Below are 25,050 nucleotides of genomic sequence, written 5' to 3'. Positions count from 1 at the left end.
ATAGGTGGCGGCGGTGTAGGGGGGTCAGATTAGGGGTAAATATATTTAATATAGGTGGCAGCGGTGTAGGGGGATTAGATTAGGGGTTAATATATTTAATATAGGTGGCGGCGGTGTAGGGGGGTCAGATTACAGGTAAAAGAGCCGATTACTTTGTGACAATGCACCGCAAAAGGCCCTATTAAGGGCTGGTAATAGAGCTGGTTACTTTGGGGCAATGCCACGCAAAAGGCCCTTTTCAGGGCTATTTGTAATTTAGTTTAGGGTAGAGACATTTTAGTATTTTAGGCAGTAATACATTTATTATAGGTGGCGGCGGTGTAGGGGGATTAGATTAGGGGGTAATGTAGTTAAAATAGGTGGCGGTGGGGTAGGGGGCTCACATAAGGGGGTTAGACATTTAATATAGGTGACGGCTGTGTAGGGGGATTAGATTAGGGGTTAATAATTTTAATATAGGTGGCGGAGGTGTAAGTGGGTCAGATTAGGGGGTAGTACATATAATGTAGGTGGCGGCGGTGTAGGGGGATCATATTAGGGGGTAATATAGTTAATGTAGCTGGTGGCGGGGTCCGGAAGTGGCGGTTTAGGGTTTAATACATTTATTGTTAGGAGTGAGAGGGGGGGTTGCGGATAGAGGGGTATACGTGTCGGGCTATGGTTTGGGAGGCGTGTTAAACAGTTACGGGTGATTTTATAATTTAGTCAGTTTTTGTAGGCGGCGGCAGTTTCTAAAGTGCCGTAAGACACTGGCGACTCCAGAAATTTGTACTTACGCAGATTTCTGGACATCGCTAGTTTGTCAGACTTATGGCACTTTAGCATCTGACGGCACCGTATATGGGATAGCTCGAGTTGCGAGCTGAAACTACGGGCGGCGCAGGTTTCCACGCTTGCGCCGAAACCTGCGCCGTATATCGGATCGCGCCCCAAGAGAGAGCAGTAAGTAACTGTGTGCACAGCCCCGGCAGACTCTCACGTATTACTACTCACCGGCAGGGAAAGAGCAATGTATTTCAATCTGATGACTATTCATGTCATCTGTATCATCCTCTTTCTTCACATTTAATAGCCCAGTGCCCGGGTTTTCCTCTAGACGCCCTGTAATTACAGCAGGAAGTTACCTGATAGAGCACAGTACAGGGTGTAACATAAACTTATATAACAGCAGTTTGTATGTTTTATCTTCTTATACAATAATATCCTGAAGCCTAATTAAATCACGCTTTGTATTAAATGCAGCCACTTACAGCAATGAGTAAAATGTAATCACTTTTGAGAAGAAATTGGCACAAATTTTATAGAATACAATTTAATTAATAAAAAATTTTTTTAAGTACAGTAGAACAGCTAAGGAGAAAAAAAAAAGAAAAAAATCCCAATTTAAAAAGGTTAACAGGTACCAACTATGGGCCCAAATAAACCAGCATCTTGGAATAGTGTAGTCACATTGTATGTATTTAACTCCTTGATCAAACTTAACCCTGTGCCTATCCCAGTATGCTCTCACAAGCACTACTGTCATACATAAAGCACGCTCCTGAGCCTAATTCAGTGTGCTCCCATGAATGCTTCATATAGAGCATGCGTCTGTACCTACCTCAGTATGCTCTCATTACCAACACTGCTGCCTCATATAGAGCATGATCCTGTACCTACATCAGTATGCTCTCATTACAAACACTGCTGCCTCATATAGAGCATGATCCTGTACCTACCTCAGTATGCTCTCATTACAATCACTGCTGCCTTATATAGAGCATGATCCTGTACCTACCTCAGTATGCCCTCATTACAAACACTGCTGCCTCATATAGAGCATGATCCTGTACCTACCTCAGTATGCTCTCATTACAAGCACTGCTGCCTCATATAGAGCATGATCCTGTACCTACCTCAGTATGCTCTCATGACAAACACTGCTGCCTCATATAGAGCATGCGCCTGTACCTACCTCAGTGTGCTCTTATTACAAACACTGCTGCCTCATATAGAGCATGCGCCTGTACCTACCTCAGTATACTCTCATTACAAACACTGCTGCCTCATATAGAGCATGCGCCTGTACCTACCTCAGTATGCTCTCATTACAAACACTGCTGCCTCATATAGAGCATGATCCTGTAACTACCTCAGTAAGCTCTCATTACAAACACTGCTGCCTCATATAGAGCATGATCCTGTACCTACCTCAGTGTGCTCTTATTACAAACACTGCTGCCTCATATAGAGCATGTGCCTGTACCTACCTCAGTATGCTCTCATGACAAACACTGCTGCCTCATATAGAGCATGATCCTGTACCTACCTCAGTATGCTCTCATTACAAACACTGGTGCCTCATATAGAGCATGCGCCTGTACCTACCTCAGTATGCTCTCATTACAAACACTGCTGCCTCATATAGAGCATGCGCCTGTACCTACCTCAGTATGCTCTCATTACAATCACTGCTGCCTCATATAGAGCATGATCCTGTACCTACCTCAGTATGCTCTCATGACAAACACTGCTGCCTCATATAGAGCATGATCCTGTACCTACCTCAGTATGCTCTCATGACAAACACTGCTGCCTCATATAGAGCATGATCCTGTACCTACCTCAGTATGCTCTCATTACAATCACTGCTGCCTCATATAGAGCATGATCCTGTACCTACCTCAGTATGCTCTCATTACAAACACTGCTGCCTCATATAGAGCACGCGCCTGTACCTACCTCAGTATGCTCATTACAAACACTGCTGCCTCATATAGAACATGATCCTGTACCTACCTCAGTATGCTCTCATTACAAACACTGCTGCCTCATATAGAACATGATCCTGTACCTACCTCAGTATGCTCTCATTACAAACACTGCTGCCTCATATAGAGCATGATCCTGTACCTACCTCAATATGCTCTCATTACAATCACTGCTGCCTCATATAGAGCATGATCCTGTACCTACCTCAGTATGCTCTCATTACAAACACGGCTGCCTCATATAGAGCATGCGCCTGTACCTACCTCAGTATGCTCTCATTACAAACACTGCTGCCTCATATAGAACATGATCCTATGCCTACCTCAGTATGCTCTCATTACAAACACTGCTGCCATATATAGAGCACTTCTGAGTAGAGCTGCAACAACTAATCGGCATAATCGATAATCTATTATGAAAATAGCTGTCAACGAATCTCATAATCGATTAATTGGTTTGCAATTAGTTGCTCTGTGCACAGCACCAGCTGCTTCACTCCAATGAGCTCCTGCACAGGGTATTGTGCTTTATGGTTTTGCCCTCAGCCTAAAGGACCTCTACAGACGTTTACTTTTCACTTTTTTAGGACACTATAAGTTTCTTTTTAAGTTTACAACTACTCCTGTCTTATGTGCAACCCAGAAATAAAACAGGAGGCATAATTTGTATTATTTATATAAAATCAGGTGATTTGGGGCTATGCTTTGCATGATATAGTGCTGAGCTTGTTATTTACACCTAGCCCTAGATTGATGGCACTTGTTATATGAATTCTATTTTTAATTAATTGGAAAATGTACCAGATTCAACCTCTGTAACTATATATCTGTTATTTTAAGAGTAGACTAGATATTTTTTCCCCTAACCTTATAGATGATTATTTACCACTGCATATGGATATTCAAGATATTTTTATTTTATAATGAGGTCCAGGCTTACTTTGTTGAGAGGCCCTTGCATTGGTGGAGAACTAACAAAGATAAATAGCACACCTTGGTGAAATTGGCAAAACCCTACTTATGCATCTCAGGCACCTCAACACCCTCAGAGCGCCTCTTCTCTGCTGAAGGCAAAATAACTTGCAAAAAAGAGAGCCAGAAGCATGTGGACATGTGGTCATTTTTGCATTTCAATGCAAAGTTTCTGAAAGAGTGAATAACAGAATGTTATAAACAGTGGTAATCTAATTCTTTCTACTTCTTTTCAAACAGTTTGTGGTTTTGTTTTGCTTAATTATAAAAAATTGTTCTGATGCTTAAAAAATTGGATTAACAGTTGTTTTAATGTAAAGTTTATATTCATAACACTCAGTATGTGGATTTTATTTTAAATATAGGAAAAAATAATTAATTTTTTATCCGATTAGTCGATTAATTGAAAAAAAATCTGCCTATTAATCGATTATGAAAATAATCGTTAGTTGCAGCCTTACTCCTGAGCCTTCCTCAGTATGATCTCAGGACAAACACTGCTGTCATATATAGAGAGCGCTCCTGAGCCTACCTCGGTATGCTCTCATGACAAACCCTACTTCCATATATAGACACAATAGATAATGTAAACCTCAGCACCTGGAACTCCCATCTGGGGTAGTGCACGTAGGACTGGAGACACGGCCAAGGCTCCTAACCGGTATAGCAAAAAGGTGTAGAGTCCACAGCACTATGAATAAGCATCTGTTTATTAAAGCATAACTTGTGCACATTTACCTGTTTGTTATGCTTTAATAAACAGATACTTATAGTGCTGTGGACTCTACACCTTTTTTCTATATATAGACAGTGCTCCTGTGCCTACCTCTATATGGTCTAACGACAAGCACTGCTACCATATATAGAGCACTCTCCTGTTCTACCTCAGTATGCTCTCATGACAAGCACTACTGCCATATATAGAGCACGCTCCTGTTCTACCTCAGTATGCTTTCATGACAAGCACTACTGCCATGTATAGAGCACTCTCCTGTTCTACCTCAGTATGCTCTCATGACAAGCACTGCTGCCATATATAGAGCACACTCCTGTTCTACCTCAGTATGCTTTCATGACAAGCACTACTGCCATGTATAGAGTGCGCTCCTGAGCCTTGTCTCATGACAAGCACTGCTGTAATATATAGAGCAAGCTGATGTGCCTACCTCAGTATGCTCTCATGACAAACACTGCTGCACATATAGAGTGTGCTCCTGAATCTACCTTTGAATGCTCTAACGACAAACACTGCTGCTATTTATAGAGCACGCTTGTGAGCCTATGTCAGTATACTCTGATGACAAGCACTGCTGTCATGTATAGAATGCACTCTGATTTCATCAGCTGGTGATGTACAATTCAAGCACACCAGAGTAAGACATTGTGCAATGCAAAGTGCCTAAAAAAACAAACAAAACCATGTTTAGACATTTTGTATATAAGAAACTGGCAACATGTGCAATAGCTGATTAGTTGGTACACTATGCATGGAGCTTACCTACCAATAAGCGCTCTTTATGCAGAGACTGGGCATGAGCACATAGTGCCGATCTGGTCAATAACAACAAGAGTAAAGCAGGATTTTATAAACTGTGTAGTAGAGACTTCTGTACATTACCAATATACACCAGAGGCAGAAACATTTTTCCACTTTCTGCAATGAGATTTTTTAAGTGAAACATTTTCTGCAGATCATTTTGAATTTTTAAATTAAAGGGACACTGAACCCAAATTTTTTCTTTCGTGATTTAGATAGATCATGAAATTTTAAGCAATTTTCTAATTTACTCCTATTATCAAATTTTCTTCATTCTCTTGGTATCTTTATTTGAAATGCAAGAATGTAAGTTTAGATGCCGGCCCATTTTTGGTGAACAACCTGGGTTGTCCTGGCTGATTGGTGGACAAATTCATCAACCAATAAAACACTGCTGTCCAGAGTACTGAACCAAAAAAAAAGCTTAGATGTCTTCTTTTTCAAATAAAAATAGCAAGAGAACAAAGAAAAATTGATAATAGGAGTAAATTAGAAAGTTGCTTAAAATTGCATACTCTATCTAAATCACAAAAGAAAAAATGTGGGGTCAGTGTCCCTTTAAGCAGTTACAGTAAAGCACCAGCTAAACTGCAATGTGTTGAGTAACTGGAGAATAAAGCATTTTATTAAAGTTTTATAATATAGCACATTGCACATTAGCTGCAGAGAAAAAAAAAGTGTTGTTTTTATGTCTTGAGTCAGTCAATAATAATAATAAATGCACTGCTGCTTTGCAGCGATGCTCCATATTTGACTGTTCTCTTCAAACAGCACTTTGTTCTGGATGCACTTTGTTAAGGAAAACTTATGCAGTGCAGCCAGAGCACAGTGCAGTTTGAAGACAACAGCCTGATGCAGAGCAGCGCTGCAAAGCAAAACAGCCAACAGTTCCTGAATGTGTCTCATTCTTTCTGCAGACATGCTGCATTTTCTGAAATGACATCTCAGATCACAGCATGTTCTGCCTTGGGGCAATATACTATCAACCCCTATGTACCTTTAAGACAAACAGATCACTGAGGTTTCTGGTTAGTTAATGTAAATATTATCCCATTGTGATGACAAAACCAGGTGACATACATGTGACATCCTGCTTACCTCTGTGTGCATCAGGAAGGTCTGAGGTTTGGTTCTTGTCAGACATTGTCTTGTTCAGCACAAATGAATTTGTCAGATATTCTTATAATGTTGTCCCCTTTACCGGCAAACGCAGTGACGTCTATTGTACGTGATCTTCACAGTAACAGGAGCCTAAACACAGAGAGAGAGAGAGAGAGTGAGAGAGAGTGTGAGAGAGAGAGTGAGTGAGTGAGTGAGTGAGTGAGTGAGTGAGAGAGAGAGAGAGAGAGAGAGTCTCATGTACAGTTCATTGTCATAAGGGGTATACATTAAAGGGGCAGTCTAGTCAAAATTAAACTTTCATGATTCAGATAGGACATCCAATTTACTTTTATCATCAATTTTGCTTTGTTCTAAGCTAATCCTAGGTAAGGTCATATACTAATTTCTAAGCCCTTGAAGGCCGCCTCTTATCGCTGAGCATTTTGGCAGTTTTTCACAGCTAGAGGGGGTTAGTTCATTTGTGCCATATAGATAACATTGTGCACATGGAGTTACCTAGGAGTAAGCACTGATTGGCTAAAATGCATGTCTGTCAAAACAACTGGAATAAGGGGGCATTCTGCAGAGGCTTAGATACAAGGTAATCGCAGAGGTAAAAAGTGTATTAATACAACCATGCTGGTTATGCAAACCTGAGGAATGGGTAATAAAGCTCTAGGCACACTGAGCAACGGGTCCATATCTGGCTTCCCGCATCACCCTTAGGGAGAATGGGTAATAAAGGAATTATCTATCTTTTTAAAACAAACATTCTGGAGTAGACCGTCCCTTTAATTTCTCTAACAAATACATAGCTTTTTTTTTTTATTACTATTTACAAAGCTTTAACCCTTTGACAACCTTGTGCTGAAGCTGTTTCCAACCATTTACATTTATGGTTTTTGAATATCAATTCCATTGTGTTTATTTCTTCTGTAAGTTACCCACGCAAACTATATGCTGTCTTTTCAATAGACCTAGCACTTTCAGAAATCAACTTTAGTTTGCATTAATGAAATAATTAATGAAAATATAAGCCCAAATTGGTGATAATTCTCTGAAATTCCCTTGTGTACCCTTGCATAGTTTTACACTATACTGCATTTATTATTTTTCCACATCATCAAAATTGTTTAAAGGCACCTGGAGTTTGATTTTGCTGCTTAAAGGGACATGAAACCTAAAAGAATTATTTCTTTATTCAGATAGAGAATACAATTTTAAACAACTTTCCAATTAACTTCTATTATTTAATTTGCTTCCTTCTCTTGTTATCCTTTGCTGAAATGTTTATCTAGGTAAGCTCAGGAGCAGCACAGAACCTAGGTTCAAGCTGTTGATTGGTGGCTGCATATATATGTTGATTGTGATTGGCTCACACATGTATTCAGTTAGAAACCATTAGTGTATTGCTGCTCCTTCAACAAATTATACCAAGAGAATGAAACAAATTAGATAATAGAAGTAAATTAGAAAGTTGTTTAAAAATATATTCTCTATCTAAACCATGAAAGAAAAAAAAATTGTGTTTCATGTCCCTTTAACCCCTTAATGACCGAGGACGTGCAGGGTACGTCCTCAAAAAAAAGGCAGTTAATGCCTGAGGACGTACCCTGCACGTCCTCGGTGTGGAAAGCAGCTGGAAGCGATCCTGCTCGCTTCCAGCTGCTTTCCGGTTATTGCAGTGATGCCTCGATATGGAGGCATCCTGCAATAACCATACATGGCCATCCGATGCAGAGAGAGCCACTCTGTGGCCCTCTCTGCACCGGACATCGATGGCCGGTATCGTTGGTGGGTGGGAGCCGACTTGGGAGGCGGGTGGGCGGCCATCGGTGTGCTGTGTTAAGTCACGGGGGGTGGGATCGGGGGCGGCACCGCCGGGGGCGCGCACGGACGCGCGCGCGTGCACGGAGGGTGGCGGGCGGGAGCGGGTGGGAACCGCTACACTACGGAAAAATTTTTAAGTAATAATTGGCCTAATCTTGTTTGTGCACAAAAAGAGATCGTGGAGGGGTGGGGGGTTGGTTTTGTGTGGGGGGAAGCTACACTACAGAAATGCTTACAAAATGAAAAATAAAGACATTTTTTCTTCTAAACTGGGTACTGGCAGACAGCTGCCAGTACCCAAGATGGCGCCTATCAAGTTAGAGTGGGAGGGTTATAGAGCTGTTTGGGGGGGGGGATCAGTGAGGTTGGGGGCTAAGGGGGGATCGTACACAGCAGCATATGTAAATATGCTTTAAAAAAATAAATAAAAAAAAAATATATAGCTTTTATTTTAGTACTGGCAGACTTTCTGCCAGTACTTAAGATGGCGGGGACAATTGTGGGGTGGGGGAGGGAAGAGAGCTGTTTGGGAGGGATCAGGGGGTCTGATGTTTCAGGTGGGAGGCTGAGCTCTACACTAAATCTAATATTAACCCTGCAAGCTACCTAATTAACCCCTTCAATGCTAGCCATAATACACGTGTGATGCGCAGCGGCATTTAGCGGCCTTCTAAATACCAAAAAGCAACGCCAAAGCCATATATGTCTGCTATTTCTGAACAAAGGGGATCCCAGAGAAGCATTTACAACCATTTGTGCCATAACTGCACAAGCTGTTTGTAAATGATTTCAGTGAGAAACCTAAAATTGTGAAACATTTTACGTTTTTTTTTTAATTTGATCGCATTTGGCGGTGAAATGGTGGCATGAAATATACCAAAATGGGCCTAGATCAATACTTGGGGTTGTCTACTACACTAAACTAAAGCTAAAATTACCCCAAAAAGCTCCCTACATGCTCCCTAATTAACCCCTTCACTGCTGGGCATAATACACGTGTGGTGCGCAGTGGCATTTAGTGGCATTCTAATTACCAAAAAGCAACACCAAAGCCATATAAGTCTGCTATTTCTGAACAAAGGGGATCCCAGAGAAGAATTTACAACCATTTGTGCCATAATTGAACAAGCTGTTTGTAAATAATTTCAGTGAGAAACCTAAAGTTTGTGAAAAAATTTGTGAAAAAGTGAACGATTTTTTTTATTTGATCGCATTTGGCGGTGAAATGGTGGCATGAAATATACCAAAATGGGCCTAGATCAATACTTTGGGATGTCTTCTAAAAAAAAATATATACATGTCAAGGGATATTCAGGTATTCCTGAAAGATATTAGTGTTCTAATGTAACTAGCGCTAATTTTGAAAAAAAATGGTTTGGAAATAGCAAAGTGCTACTTGTATTTATGGCCCTATAACTTGCAAAAAAAGTAAAGAACATGTAAACATTGGGTATTTCTAAACTCAGGACAAAATTTAGAAACTATTTAGCATGGGTGTTTTTTGGTGGTTGTAGAAATGTAACAGATTTTGGGGGTCAAAGTTAGAAAAAGTGTTTTTTTTTTTCAATTTTTCCTCATATTTTATAATTTTTTTATAGTAAATTATAAGATATGATGAAAATAATGGTATCTTTAGAAAGTCCATTTAATGGCGAGAAAAACGGTATATAATATGTGTGGGTACAGTAAATGAGTAAGAGGAAAATTACAGCTAAACACAAACACCGCAGAAATGTAAAAATAGCCTTGGTCCCAAACGGACAGAAAATGGAAAAGTGCTGCGGTCATTAAGGGGTTAAGGTCCTAAAATGATGTTAAAGTTTGAAGTCCTCTGACTTCATGAGAATACGTTCATAATACCCAGTAGCTACAGAACAAGGCTTTTTTTCCACACTTCCTAAATAGTGTTTACAGACAGCCCTCCTGCTGGAGCGGTCTGTGTAATGTGCTTTGTGCAGTACTATGTTCAAAGGCAGAAACGATGCAGATATACACAGAGCTGCAGAATTCCACTTCCCTTTCCTCCTCCCGGTTACCACAGATCTCCTCCAGTCTCTGCACGACCTAATTAAATGCTGTGGTAACTGGGAGGGGGAAGGGAAGTGGAATTCCTGCAGCGTTAGAACGGACAGAAGGGAAAATATGCTGCTGAGTTTAGCAGCTTCTGTGTTTATCTGTGTCTGCTGATTTCACACAGTCCGTTCTAACGCTGCAGGAATTCCACTTCCCTTTCCCCCTCCGGTTACCACAGATCTCCTCCAGTCTCTGCACGACCTAATTAAATGCTGTGGTAACCGGGAGGAGGGAGGGAAGTGGAATTCCTGCAGCGTTAGAACGGACAGAAGGGAAAATATGCTGCTGAGTTTAGCAGCTTCTGTGTTTATCTGTGTCTGCTGATTTCACACAGTCCGTTCTAACGCTGCAGGAATTCTACTTCCCTTCCCCCTCCGGTTACCACAGATCTCCTCCAGTCTCTGTACAACCTAATTAAATGCTGTGGTAACCGGGAGGAGGGAGGGAAGTGGAATTCCTGCAGCGTTAGAACGGACTGTGTGAAATCAGCAGACACAGATAAACACAGTAGCTGCTAAACTCAGCAGCATATTTTCCCTTCTGTCCGTTCTAACGCTGCAGGAATTCCACTTCCCTTCCCCTTCCTGGTTACCACAGCATTTAATTAGGTTGTACAGAGACTGGAGGAGATCTGTGGTAACCGGGAGGAGGAAAGGGAAATGGAATTCTGCAGCTTCTGTGTATATCTGCATCGTTTCTGCCTTTGAACATAGTACTGCACAAAGCACATTACACAGACCGCTCCAGCAGGAGGGCTGTCTGTAAACACTATTTAGGGAGTGTGGTAAAAAGCTTTGTTCTGTAGCTACTGGGTATTATGAACGTATTCTCATGAAGTTAGAGGACTTCAAACTTTAACATCATTTTAAGGACCTTAAAGTGAAGGTCAATTTCCATGTGAAAGTGCCTGTTTTTTAAAAAAACTATTAAAAACAAGGGCACTTTCATTCATGAAAATTGACATTTCAGTCGGGTTTTTTTTTATAAAATATACTTACCTTTTCTTCTTGAAGCCGCTCCAGTGCTTGACCAGCCAGTCGCAAGCCTCTTCATACGTCAGCAATGACGATTCCAAAATCCTCCAATCACGGCCTTCCCCCCGGGGGTAATCATTGCCTGAGGCAATGCCGAGATTCGAGGAAGCCAGTTTCGTCATTGCTGGGTAAGTAAACCAGGAAGGAGCAGACGGGGCATCGTTGCACAAGGCCAATTCGGCGTTTCAGAAGAACAAGGTAAGTATTTTTAAATTACGGTGCTATGTCAATTTTCATGAATGAAAGTGCCCGTTTAATAGTTTTTTTTAAAACCGGCACTTTCACATGAAAAGTGACCTTCACTTTAAGCAGCAAAGTAGATAACACATGTTAATTAAAAACTTTTATTTTCTTTTAATGCTTTATTTAATTAGCCCATACTTTTTGAGAGTATAATGTCCATTTAAAGGGACAGTAAACACCTTGTAATTACAGGACATTCCTGTTGTGTTGCTATAGAATAACATATCAGCCAAGTCTAACATTAACATCCTTTTTTTACAACAGTTATCTTTCAATAGCCAAACTCCACCCACCATTTTATTTATTTAGAGACAACAAGGCTAGCTACAGTGATAATGTTAGTATAAAGTGCAGTTGTTATATGATAATGCCACTTAGAGACATATATGTAGCTGAGTTAGCCTTGAGAAGTCAGCAGGGTGCATCTAAGTTCTTAGAATTAGAAAATGCTTAATTTTCTGAACCAGGTGACTCAAAAAAGGTCAAAATAAAGAATGAAAATATATTGCAAAGTTATTTCATTACATAAAACTAAACTTCATGGAGGTTACTGTGTGTGTATATATATATATATATATATATATATATATATATATATAAAGTTCCCTTTACCTAACATATACACAGACCCCTCACTGTATCTTCTATACAGATATATATTATAGAGATGTTCCCTCTGCCTCTCACACACACCCCTCCCCAGTAACTTATAGATATACAGTACATATAATCACAGGTTCCCTCTCACTCAAACAGAGCCAACTTCTACAAAACCTTAGTAGAGATGTTCCACCTATGTGTGGGGGTGAAATAGCATTAGACTCGTTATGTAATTTTACATCATAATAGCCCTTTGACTAAGCTGCCCCTCCATGTACCTTATATACAGATACTGTATATACTATAGAGAGGTTCCCTCTGCACAAGCGCACACAAACCCCCTTCCCCAGTACCTAATATACATATATAATATTCCCTCTACCTAATATGCATTGCACTTCCCCGCAATCTAATATAAAGAACAAAATACATCGTTTATAGACCTTATATGGAGCTACCTATCATGTAGAAAGCTACACATTTATCACACACACAGTATAAACACAGTCACACACTAAAACAACATTGCACACATATGACACCCATCAGTCTATAGCTAAATTACTGACTTGGTTATTAGGCAGCTGAGAGTCAGCACATCCCAGGAAACAAACACGGGAAATTACTATAAGTAAGTCAAAGGGGACAATTGCCAGCGTTCGTACCAGCGTGATCTTCAGCAGGAATTAAACGGAAGCAGGAAACCACGAACATACTCCCAGCATGCAGTGCAGCGGAAGCTGTATGCATCAGCTTCACGTCAAGTAAAAGAGGCGGGGTCCCAACGTTGATACTTCTGTTCAATAATCCTAGTACCTTATCTACAGGTATATAATATTATATAGATATTCCCATTGCCTCACATACAAATACCTCACCAGTGCATTATTTACAGACAAATATTATTATAAAGAGGATCCCTCTGCCTTACACACACAGCCTCCTTCCAGAAGTTCCAATACTTTATCCTCGAGTAGCAGCTAGATCCCATGCAGCAAAAGGACCGTGAACTCCCAGAAGCCACGTGACTGCAGTGACCTCATCTGTCCTTTTACCGGACTGGATCTAGCTACTACCAGGTAATATATGTGATTTAAGGAAGCGTGACAACTAATATTAACCTCCTATAGGTGGGGGGAGACTGTGGGTGCAGAGAGTGGGGTTAAGAGGGTGAGCTGTGGGTGCGGAGAGAGAGGGGTTAAGTGGAGGAGGAGGGGTTTATGTGCCAGACAGAGGGGAGCTGAGTACTTGTACAGGCTGAGGCTGGGTGACAGCGGTGCTGTGGTTCTGTACAGGGGCTGGAGTGTAAGACAGAGAGGGACTGATGTTTGACCCAGAGGGGGCTAATAGTCTGTACAGGGGCTTAGGTGTGGGGCAGAGGAGAACTGTGAACCAGTATAGAATGGGGGGGATGTGAGAGAGAGGGGGGCTGATAATCTGTATAGGGGCTGGGGTGTGAGGAGGGCTGAACATGGGCTGGAATGTGATACAGAGGGGAGGGCTGAAAGTCTGTATAGCGGCTGGGGGGTGAGACAGGGGTGTGTGTGTGTGTGTGTGAGACAGAGGGGATTGTGTGAGGCAGAGGAGAGTGTGTGAAACAGAGGGGGGGGTGAGAGACTGTACAGGTGCTTAGGTGGGAGGCAGAGGGGGACTGAGAACCAATACAGGGACTGGTGTGTTTGTGTGTAAGACAGAGAGGGGGGGGGTAAGAGACTGTACAGGGGCTTAGGTGTGAGGCAGAGGGGGACTGAGAACCAATACAGGGACTGGTGTGTATGTGAGAGAGGTATCTGAGTCTCTACAGGAGCTGAGGTGTGAGAGGGACTGAGAGTCGGTACAGGGGCAGAGGTGTGTGAGACAGAGGGGACTGAGAGTCTATAAAGGGACTAGGATGTGAGGAGGGCTGAGCATCTGTACAGTGGCTGGAGTGTGAGACAGAGGGGGGCTAATATATTTTATAGGTGCTTAGGTGTGAGGCAGAGGTTGACTGAGAACCAATACCGAGGCGTACGTGTGTGTGTGAGAGAGAGGTCTGAGAGTCTCTACAGGGGCTTGGGTGTGAGACCGAGGAGGAGCTGAGAATCTATACAGGGGCTGAGTTGTGAGGGTGGCTTAGGGTCTCTACAGGAGCTGGGATGTGAGATGGAGGGAGGCTAAGAGTCTGTACAGGGACTTGGGTGTGAGATAGGGGGGCTGAAAATCTATGAAGGGGCTGAGCTGTTTGGGGTGCTGAGGGTCTGTACAGGGCTGGGGTGGGGCTGATGGTCTGTACAGGTGCTGGAGTGTGATACAGAGGGGAGGGCTGAGATTCTGTACAGGGGCTGGGGTGTGAGACAAAAGAGGCTGAGAGTCTATAGAGGAGCTGGAGTATGAGACAGAGGTGGCTGAGAGTCTGCACAGGGACTGGGGTGTGAAACAGAGGGGGTTTAGAACTTTTACAGGGTATGAGGTGTGAAACAGAGGGGGCTGAAAACCAGTACAAGACTGGGCTGTGAGAGAGAGAGTGGGACTGAGAGTCTTGTACAGGGTATGAGGTGTAAAACAGAGGGGGCTGAGAGTCTGCACAGGGATTAGACTGTGAGACAGAGGGGACTGAGATTGTGTACAAGGGCTTAGGTGTGAGGCAGAGGAGGACTTAGAACCAGTACAGGACTGGGGTGTGTGGGAGAGAGGGTCTGAGAATCTGTACAGGGGCTGGGGTGTTAGACAGAGGGGAGCTAAGAGTCTATACAGAGGCTGGGGTGTGAGGGGGTCTGTGGGTATGTACAGGGGCTGGGGTGTGAGACAGAGGAGAGCTGAGATCTTGTACAGGGGCTAGGTGTGAGGCAGAGGGGGGCTTTGAACCATTATAGGAGTGCAGTGTGGGAGAGATACAGAGAGAGGGGTTGAGAGTTTGTACAGGGGCTGAGGTGTGAGACAGAGGGGGGCTGAAAGCATGTACAAGGGATAGGGTGTGAGACAGATGGGTTGAGAGTCTGTATAGGGGCTGGGGTGTGAGTCAAAGGGGGCTGAGAGTCTACACAGGGACTGGGGTGTGATACAGAGGGGTTGAGAGTCTGTATAGGGGCTGGATTATAAAACAGAGGGGGGCTGAGAACCTGTACTGGGATTGAGGTGTGTGAGAGAGCGAGAGGCTAAGAACCTGTACAGGGCTGAGGTGTGAGACAGAGGGGGCAGAGAGATTTCAAAGGGACTGGGGAGTGAATCAGAGGGGGAGGATACAGGGACTGTACAGGCCAGTACAGGAGCTAGGCGGTGAAACAGTGGGGTCTGAGAGCTTGTACAGGGGCTTAGGTGTGAGGCAGAGGGGGGCTGAGAACCAGTACAGGACTGGGGTGTGAGAGAGAGGTCTAAATCTGTACAGGGACTGATGTGTGAGAAAGGAGGGGGCTGATATTCTGTACAGGAGCTAGGCTGTGATGGGGCTTAGATTCTGTACAGGGACTGGGGTGTGAGACAGAGAGGGACTGAGAGTCTGTATAGGGACTACAGTGTGAGGGGGCTGATACAATGAGCAATCTGTATTTGAGGGTGTGAGGACTTGATGAAGTACAGTCTGTGTGTTAGGGTGATGGGTACAAGTCTGACCTGTTTATAATAATTTTATATTTATTACTTGTATATGTGATGGGGTCACAGGAAGTCAGTCTGCATGGTTGCACAATACAGGATGTGACATAACTGGGAAAAAGTTTGTAAAAAAATGTTTCTTATTGCTATTAGATATTATTATTATTATTATTATTATTATTACTGTTGCTATAATTGACCATTTATGACTATCTCAATGGTTTTAAGAGAGGAGAAAAGTAAAGGGTGACATGAAGCCATTTAACTAAATATGAAGAGGAAACCACATCCCAGAGTAATGCAATATATATAATAAAATGAAGCACAAGCACAGCTGTTCAGTGGGTAGTAGGTAGAATATGGAACCAGTCTAACAGCACATGTAGTAGGGCAAATACTTGGTGCCCAGTATTTGTTGCGTCCTAACTTTAGCAGCCTCACATAATTTGTAATTGTATCCTATGATCAAGGTAATATGTGGGTTATATGATTTGGGGCAGATTCCGGTCAGAGCATAAACAGCAGATGAAAAACTAAGGTGCAGCAGGACAGAGCTACCAGTTTGGGATAATCCCATACATTACAGGATACCTGGTAACCAGGGAGCTGAGGCACTTAGAGTTTTAATTCTGCTTCCTGATTTATCAGATAACCAGGCATATTCCTGTGTACAGTCACCTTATTTTGCTTCTAATGAACTTAAAGGGACACTAAAGTCAAAATTAAACATTCATGATTCAGATAGAGCATTCATTTTTAAACACCTTAGCAATTTACTTTGATTAACAAAATGTGCACCGTCTTTTTATATTTACACTTTCTGAGTCACCATCTCCTTCTGAGCATGTGCAAGAAGTCACAAAATATATGTACAGGTATACCTCACTTTACAGCGCTTCACTTTACAGCGATTCGCTAATACAGCGCTTTGTGGAGCTGAAGTTCAACCTCCAAAGATTTTGAAATAGTGCTGTAATCTTCGTGAGATTGCGAGAAAAGTGACTGGCACCATTTTGTTATGCGCAGTTCACTCTGTTTACAGCATTACAGTGCAATCTGTGTCTCAGTGTTATAATCTGGCAAATTTTACTACAGTCATTGTCACTATTTTACAGGTACAGTATTTACTGAATACTGTACTGTGCTAGTGTTAAACTCAATGTAGCACTATTGCACCCCTAATATATGTTAGTTCAAACATGTTTTTAAACACACTGGCAAGTGAAAAAGAAAGCTAAAACCGCCTTGTTTCACTTTAAGGCGGTTTTCACTTTACAGCGGGGCTCCGGTCCCTAACCCGCTGTATGAGCGGGGTATACCTGTATATGCTTTTGTGATTGGCTGATGGCTCTCACATGGTATGGGGGGAGTGGAAATGGATATAGCTTTGACATTTGTCAGAAAAAAATCTACTACTCATTTGAAATTCAGACTAAGTGCTATTGCATTGTCTTGTTATCATGCAAATTTACTGGCCCTTTAAAGGGACATGAAACCCAACTTTTTTCTTTCATTATTTAGAAAGAGCAAGCAATTATAAACAACTTTCCAATTTACGTCTATTAGCTAATTTGCTTCATTTTCTTGATATAATTTGTTGAAAAGCATATCTAAATAGGCTCACTAGCTGCTGATTGGTGGCTGCACATAGATGCCTCGTGTGATTCGCTCACCCATGTGCATTGCAATTTCTTTAACAAAGGATATCTAAAGAATAAAGCAAATTAGATAATAAAAGTAAATTGGAATGTTGTTTAAAATTAGATTCTCTATTTGAATCATGAAATAAAAAATTTGTGTTTCATGTCCCTTTAATATTAAATAAATGTGTCGTCCCATAATGTCAAACATGCTATATAAAGATTGTTACATTTTATCACTTTATGTTATCTGCGGCATATGCAGCTAGTCACATGTGTACTATTAGATTGCTCATAAGTGAAATAAACATGTTTAATATCACATAATCATCTCTTTACCATAATCTAAATACAGGAAGATTTCGGATTATTTCTGATCTCTCAAGCTGCCGTATTTCTTTCTTCTCACAGGTGTCACATTTATAGCATCTGACTCAGTCACTGACAAAGAACAAGATGAACACATGCAGGAAGCTGATGGCAGAGCAGTTCCTGAGTCAGGCCCTGGGCATCATCTGCCTGCTGACCGGAGAGGTAAGAGCTGCTGGGTAATGTCATGTGACACTGGTCCTATTTACTGTGCTGCTTCTGATACACAGACCTATCTTACTAACTCTAGCTTCAGCTCACCCAGACCATCTCACTTAACCTCACCGACCGACCATCTCCTAAACCTAACTTTATCTCACCCAGACCGTCTCACTAACCCTAACTTTATCTCACCCAGACCGTCTCACTAACCCTAACTTTATCTCACCCAGACCGTCTCACTAACCCTAACTTTATCTCACCCAGACCGTCTCACTAACCCTAACTTTATCTCACCCAGACCGTCTCACTAACCCTAACTTTATCTCACCCAGACCGTCTCACTAACCCTAACTTTATCTCACCCAGACCGTCTCACTAACCCTAACTTTATCTCACCCAGACCGTCTCACTAACCCTAACTTTATCTCACCCAGACCGTCTCACTAACCCTAACTTTATCTCACCCAGACCGTCTCACTAACCCTAACTTTATCTCACCCAGACCGTCTCACTAACCCTAACTTTATCTCACCCAGACCGTCTCACTAACCCTAACTTTATCTCACCCAGACCGTCTCACTAACCCTAACTTTATCTCACCCAGACCGTCTCACTAACCCTAACTTCATCTCACCCAGACCGTCTCACTAACCCCAACTTCATCTCATCGAGACCAACCATCTCCTAACCCTAACTTCATCTCACCCAGACCATCTCACTAACCCCAACTTCATCTCACCCAGACCGACCGTCTCCTAACCCTAACTTCAGCTCACCCGACCATCTTACTTAACCTCACCGAGACCATCTGACTAACCCCAACTTCAGTTCACCCAGACCATCTCACTAACCTTAACTTCATTTTTTTTTTTTATTTATTTATCAGTTTTTCAGCATTACATAAAAAGGCAACACAAATCAAACCAACAAAAAAAGAAAATGATAAATTGTGGAGGCGCAGCTCCTAGTCATATTGTAACTTCCATGGAGACACAGCTCCACATCAAAAAGGAAATAGAGATACAACAATCTACTCTACTGCATAGCCATTATCTAAACTTGTGTCACTTTTTCTATGTGCTGAGATTCAACTTTAGCTTCCCTTCAAGCAACCTTCTCTTATCTTAATTTTTGGACATAGCTAAACAGTGCGTTACCTTATTCTGCGTTACAATTTTAAGCTTTTCCTAACTAAACATCAATATAAACCTAAATTAAGGAGTTACAGCTCCAATTCACAATATCACATTCTTGAAGACGCAGCTCCACATCAAAAAAAATACAAAGCCAACCTTGATTAGCTCTCCTAGAAAACTATTGTCATAGATTACATTGCTTTTTCGTCAACTAAAATTAATCCTCATATTACCATTTTCTTTGGAACTTGCGGCATGTCTTAAAAATAAATCAAAACCAAAGGAAACATAATATATCTATAGCAATACATAGAAAAGTAGTGTGTATCAACCTATCCTACTTGGGCCCTAAGTCAGATACAATGTAAGTCATTATATATTTATTAATACAATCCAAACGTAGGATACAAAGTTAAGAAAAAAATGAACATGCGTTTTTTAAGTAAAAAATCTTAGACATCAGAGGTTTAACAAAAAAAAAAAAAGGGGGGGGGAGCAAAAAACACAAAACATAAAAATAAAATAGAATCCCTACCCCCCTGTCTCCCCTAACATTGACCCCAGATTATGTCACGCTACTCCAGAACATGAGTTAGCTTACTGATTTTATAACTATTAGTATATTTCTCTATATAGAGAGATCCGTGATGCAGGGAATTCATCTAAAAACACCAATTCGGCAAAACTATTAGAACTCAAAAAAGGATTCAATATACGTTTTTGGATTTGGTGAGGTTAAGTTTTAATTATAGGGAGCCATCCTACTAAAAAATAATTTTTTTGTTCCCCTAACAATTGTGTGTGAAATGATTAAAAAATGATTTGATTCTGTATTTCTCTAATAAAAAGTGAGAAACTAGGAGCTGTTCTACCCTTCCAGGCTTTCAATATTAGATGTCTGGACAACAAGATTACTGTATTCAGTATATTTCTATAAGGATTTTGATTATCTATTTGGGCTTCAAGAAATATAATCTCTTCAAGCCCAATAGAGACATCAACCCCATAGTTTTTATTAAACCAATAGGTGACCTTGTTCCAAAATTGGAAGATCTTTGGGCAAAGACCAAACATATGTAGAATGTCTGCATTTAAATATGAACAGCGTGGGCATAGAAATGATTGTGCTAAAAACATTCTTTTCAATCTAGCGGGGGTAAAATAATTGTTCAGTAATTTCATGTGAGATTCTTTCCAATTTATTGAAACCCTGTATTTACCTAATACAGAGAAACTTGTCTTAATCTTCTCATGGTTCATACCTGGGAAATAAGGTGTACATGTATTACATATTTTATCTAAAAAAAAATTGGCTCTGTTTAGCCAGCATAATGTTATATATCAAAGATATAGATGTAGTTCCCCCAACAGATTTTTGAATACATGTTCTAATATCTGACCATGAACCACTACTATCAGGTACCCAATCCTTACTATTAATAAAATGGCGTATTTGCAAATAGGCAAACAGACTGTTTCTCGGGAGATCAAATTGCTTTATAAGAGAATCAAATCTTACTATCTGACCCGTATCCAGTGAAAATTGGTGTAAATATTTCAGGCCCTTCTCTTCCCATGTCTTAAATATTTTCTGGGTATTTCCAGGGGCAAATTCTGCATTGCCTATTATGGGTAAATATTCAGAAAAGGTATGGTTTATCCCAATCAAGGCGCAGAATTTGCGCCAGGCTATCACTATATTATTAATGGTAATTAGGCTGGCAACATTACCAGGAATTTTACTCGGTGGATTATGTAAGATAGTTTTTAAAGAGAAGGGATAGATAATATGACTTTCAATATCATTTGAGGAAAACCAATCAGATTCTGCTAGCCAGTCAATTGCAATTTTGACTAAGGCTGCCAGATTGTAGAAATTAATATTGGGTAAGGCAAGCCCAGCTGTATTACGTTTTTGAGTTAGCTTATCAATAGAAATACGTGACACTAACCTTAACTTCAGTTCAGCCAGACCATAACACTAACTTAAAGGTACGTTCTACTTGAAAATTGCTATTGTTTAAAACATATTCACCAGTTTTGCATAACCATCACTGTTATACAAATATCCTTTTTGCTTTATTATTACCTGTATCTAAGCCTCTGCAGACTGCCACTTATTTCAGTGCTTTTTACAAACTTGCGGTTTCACCAGCTAGTGCTGGTTCCTGCATAACTCCATAGGAGTGAGCACAATGTTATCTATATGGCACGCATGGAGTAGCACTGTCTTGCTGTGAAAAGCTAATAAAAAGCACTGAGATAAGAGGAGACCTGCAGGGGCTTAGACACAGGCAGAGATTTAGAGTTTTAGTGGTTATAAAGTATATTACATTGTTAGTTATGCAAAGATGGGGAATTGGTAGTAAAGGCGTTATCTATCTATCTTTTTAAATAGCAAAAAAATCAAGTATACTGTCCATTTAAGCTCACTCATCTGCACAACCCTCCTATACAAATCCTCTTCCAGCAAAAAAAAAAATATATATACTAATCCTAGCATCCAAGACCCCTCCCACCATAAAGAAAAAGCCCACTCATACAAAGCCCTACTACATGACCTCTATTGCAAAAACTCACCCCAGACCATAAAGGCCCCTCTGCATGACCCTAACTACAAAAATGCTTAAAACCCAAGGGACCCCAGCACCAATGGAACCTTCTATCAACCAAGGGCTCAACATTTTGCCCCCCCATCACACCCTCTCAAATGTTCCAGCAATGTTGATGTTCTTGGGCTCATGTCCTCAGTCTTTAGCCGCTTTTATCCATATAGGCCACACAGAATTATCCACTATATTTTATTTATTTATGTTTTGTGATGATCGAGAGAAGTAAGCAAGAACTTTTTAGTCCAGGCAAATGGAGTCTGATGAGCTGTCTCATACATATTATAGGAATACATTATTGTGAAGAAGAGGCCCTCCCACAGCAGCATACAACAGCTGAGCGGAGAGGTGAGTAATGCTGGGGAATGTGACATTATAGCAGCGTCAGGGCACAGTGACCCCCTTTACTGACCCATCTGGCCCTGTGTGTATTTCCTACCTGCTGTCTGTGTCTCTGTATGTTCTCAGTAACATTATCCTTACTCTGTCAGTAAAAGTGTGTATCAGAACCAGTCCCTGTGTCAGCGCTGAATCAGTTGTGTGTGTTTCAGGTGCCTATAAAGTGTGATGATGTTGCTGTGTATTTCTCTATGGAGGAGTGGGAGTATATAGAGGGACACAAGGAGCTTTATAAGGACGTCATGATGGAGACTCACCAAGCACTAAGGACTATGGAGATCCCAGGAAATGAGAGCTTAGGTAACGCTGTGTAGTAATAAATATCTCACTCAGGAAATGCACAAACACTACTAACGTGACTGACAGAGATTAAATCTACAGTGAATCTATCACATGTGATCTAATGTTATACCCAACAAAAAATAATAAAAACACAGTTAAAGGGTCAAGAGGAATTACTGCTAAATCAATTTGTATATTCATTTATATATGTAAATGTTTAAGTGCAAAACAGATGCTTTGTTTTGTTCTTAATTGAATACATTTAAATATATATATATTTTTTAGTTGCAACAAATTGTTTCATATACATTTAACAAAATAAACTGATTTTATTCTTTATTAGAATTAACAGGTCACAGAGATAAAAATCTATACACAGGAGCACATAGAGAACTTGTACAGAATATTCAGCCAGTGGAGACCCCATCAGACGTCTCTGCAGGTAACAGATCTATGGCAGAAGCTACTAGTAATGTTTTCTAATACTGATGTGTTGTGTAATATTACTATATAATCAGATTGTGTGAGATAACTGCACTTAAATCCATTTATTCAAAAAAAATCATTTTATTTATTAGAACTAACAGGACACAGTGATGAAAATCTAGACACAGGAGCTACTGAACTTGTACAGATTATTCAGACATCAGATGTCTCTGCAGGTGAGTGATCTATGGTATAAGGTTCACAGTTAGAAAACTCAGATTATAAAATGTTTTCCTCCTATGTTAATGATGAGCCTCAGTACAGACAGATTGTAATAATAAAATCTATTTGGTTCACACCCCTACCTTGTCTTTTCTTCTCTCTCACCCTCTGCTTCATGTGAATAGTACACACACACACACGCCCTCTCTTCCCTTCTCTCTCACCCTCTGCTTCATGTAAATGGTACACACACATGCCCTCTATTCTCTCCACTCTCACCCTCTGATTCATGTAAATGGTACACACACATGCCCTCTCTTCCTTCTCTCTCACCCTCTGCTTCATGCAAATGATACACACACACATGCCCTCTATTCGCTTTACTCTCACCCTCCTGCTTCATGTAAATGATACACACACATGCCCTCTATTCGCTTTACTCTCACCCTCTGCTTCATGTAAATGATACACACACATACCCTCTATTCCCTTCTCTCTCACCCTCTGCTTCATGTGAGTGGTACACACACATGCCCTCTCTCACCCTCTGCTTCATGTGAGTGGTACACACACATGCCCTCTCTCACCCTCTGCGTCATGTGAATGGTACACACGCATGCCCTCTCTCACCCTCTGCGTCATGTGAATGGTACACACGCATGCCCTGTCTCACCCTCTGCTTCATGTGAATGGTACACACGCATGCCCTCTCTCACCCTCTGCTTCATGTGAGTGGTACACACACATGCCCTCTCTTCCCTTCTCTCTCACCCTCTGCTTCATGTAAATGATACACACACATGCCCTCTCTTCCCTTCTCTCTCACCCTCTGCTTCATGTAAATGATACACACACATGCCCTCTCTTCCCTTCTCTCTCACCCTCTGCTTCATGTAAATGATACACACACATACCCTCTCTTCCCTTCTCTCTCATCCTCTGCTTCATGTAAATGATACACACACACATGCCCTCTCTTCCCTTCTCTCTCACCCTCTGCTTCATGTAAATGATACACACACATGCCCTCTCTTCCCTTCTCTCTCATCCTCTGCTTCATGTAAATGGTACACACACATGCCCTCTCTTCTCTCTCACCCTCTGCTTCATGTAAATGATACACACACATGCCCTCTCTTCCCTTCTTTCTCACCCTCTGATTCATGTAACTGGTACACACTCGCCCTCTCTTCCCTTCTCTCTTACTCTCTGATTCATGTAAATGATACACACACACACATGCCCTCTCTTCCCTTCTCTCTCATCCTCTGCTTCATGTAAATGGTACACACACATGCCCTCTCTTCTCTCTCACCCTCTGCTTCATGTAAATGATACACACACATGCCCTCTCTTCCCTTCTTTCTCACCCTCTGATTCATGTAACTGGTACACACTCGCCCTCTCTTCCCTTCTCTCTTACTCTCTGATTCATGTAAATGATACACACACACACATGCCCTCTCTTCCCTTCTCTCTTACTCTCTGATTCATGTAAATGATACACACACACACACATGCCCTCTCTTCCCTTCTCTCTCACCCTCTGCTTCATGTGAGTGGTACACACACATGCCCTCTCTCACCCTCTGCTTCATGTGAGTGGTACACACACATGCCCTCTCTCACCCTCTGCTTCATGTGAGTGGTACACACACATGCCCTCTCTCACCCTCTGCGTCATGTGAATGGTACACACGCATGCCCTCTCTCACCCTCTGCGTCATGTGAATGGTACACACGCATGCCCTCTCTCACCCTCTGCTTCATGTGAATGGTACACACGCATGCCCTCTCTCACCCTCTGCTTCTTGTGAATGGTACACACGCATGCCCTATCTTCCCTTTTTCTTTCTTCACGCTCTGCTTCATGTAAATGATACACACATGTGCCCTCTCTATCCCTCTTCTAGTTCATTAAATGGTATTCTTGAAACTTTTATTTTATTGTGAACTCAGACATTTGGGCCATTAATAAAGATTAAATATAGGAATAAATTGGCATCTGGTACTTTGTAATATACTGTAAATATCCTTTTAATACAATGACAGTAGTTGAACAATATTTAATCTATAGACTATTATATATAAATTT

The 25,050-nt window shown here is 41.3% G+C and overlaps 1 protein-coding gene and 1 long non-coding RNA gene across 2 annotated transcripts in view; one reads left to right on the top strand and one right to left on the bottom strand.

The window, feature by feature from the left end:
* Nucleotides 1-989: 989 nt before the first annotated feature.
* LOC128657129 (uncharacterized) lies at nt 990-12,977 on the bottom strand. The gene is made up of 3 exons (XR_008402091.1): nt 12,806-12,977; nt 6,358-6,510; nt 990-1,101 (listed from the first exon to the last, which is right to left on the bottom strand). It is a non-coding gene; the product is annotated as an uncharacterized LOC128657129 (long non-coding RNA).
* Nucleotides 12,905-25,050, top strand: part of LOC128657124 (oocyte zinc finger protein XlCOF22-like) — a 39,224-nt gene continuing 27,078 nt past the window's right edge. Inside the window, exons 1-6 of the mRNA XM_053711371.1 lie at nt 12,905-13,219; nt 17,762-17,884; nt 21,915-21,974; nt 22,178-22,325; nt 22,651-22,749; nt 22,886-22,969. Coding sequence (XP_053567346.1) covers nt 17,807-17,884; nt 21,915-21,974; nt 22,178-22,325; nt 22,651-22,749; nt 22,886-22,969 — 469 coding nt within the window. The 5' untranslated portion in view covers nt 12,905-13,219; nt 17,762-17,806. The remainder of the gene's footprint in view (nt 13,220-17,761; nt 17,885-21,914; nt 21,975-22,177; nt 22,326-22,650; nt 22,750-22,885; nt 22,970-25,050) is intronic.

This window comes from Bombina bombina, chromosome 4, assembly GCF_027579735.1.
Source record: "Bombina bombina isolate aBomBom1 chromosome 4, aBomBom1.pri, whole genome shotgun sequence".
Lineage (NCBI taxonomy): Eukaryota > Metazoa > Chordata > Amphibia > Anura > Bombinatoridae > Bombina > Bombina bombina.
Note: the sequence above shows the minus strand (reverse complement) of the source record. Positions and strands in the feature narration are given on the sequence as shown.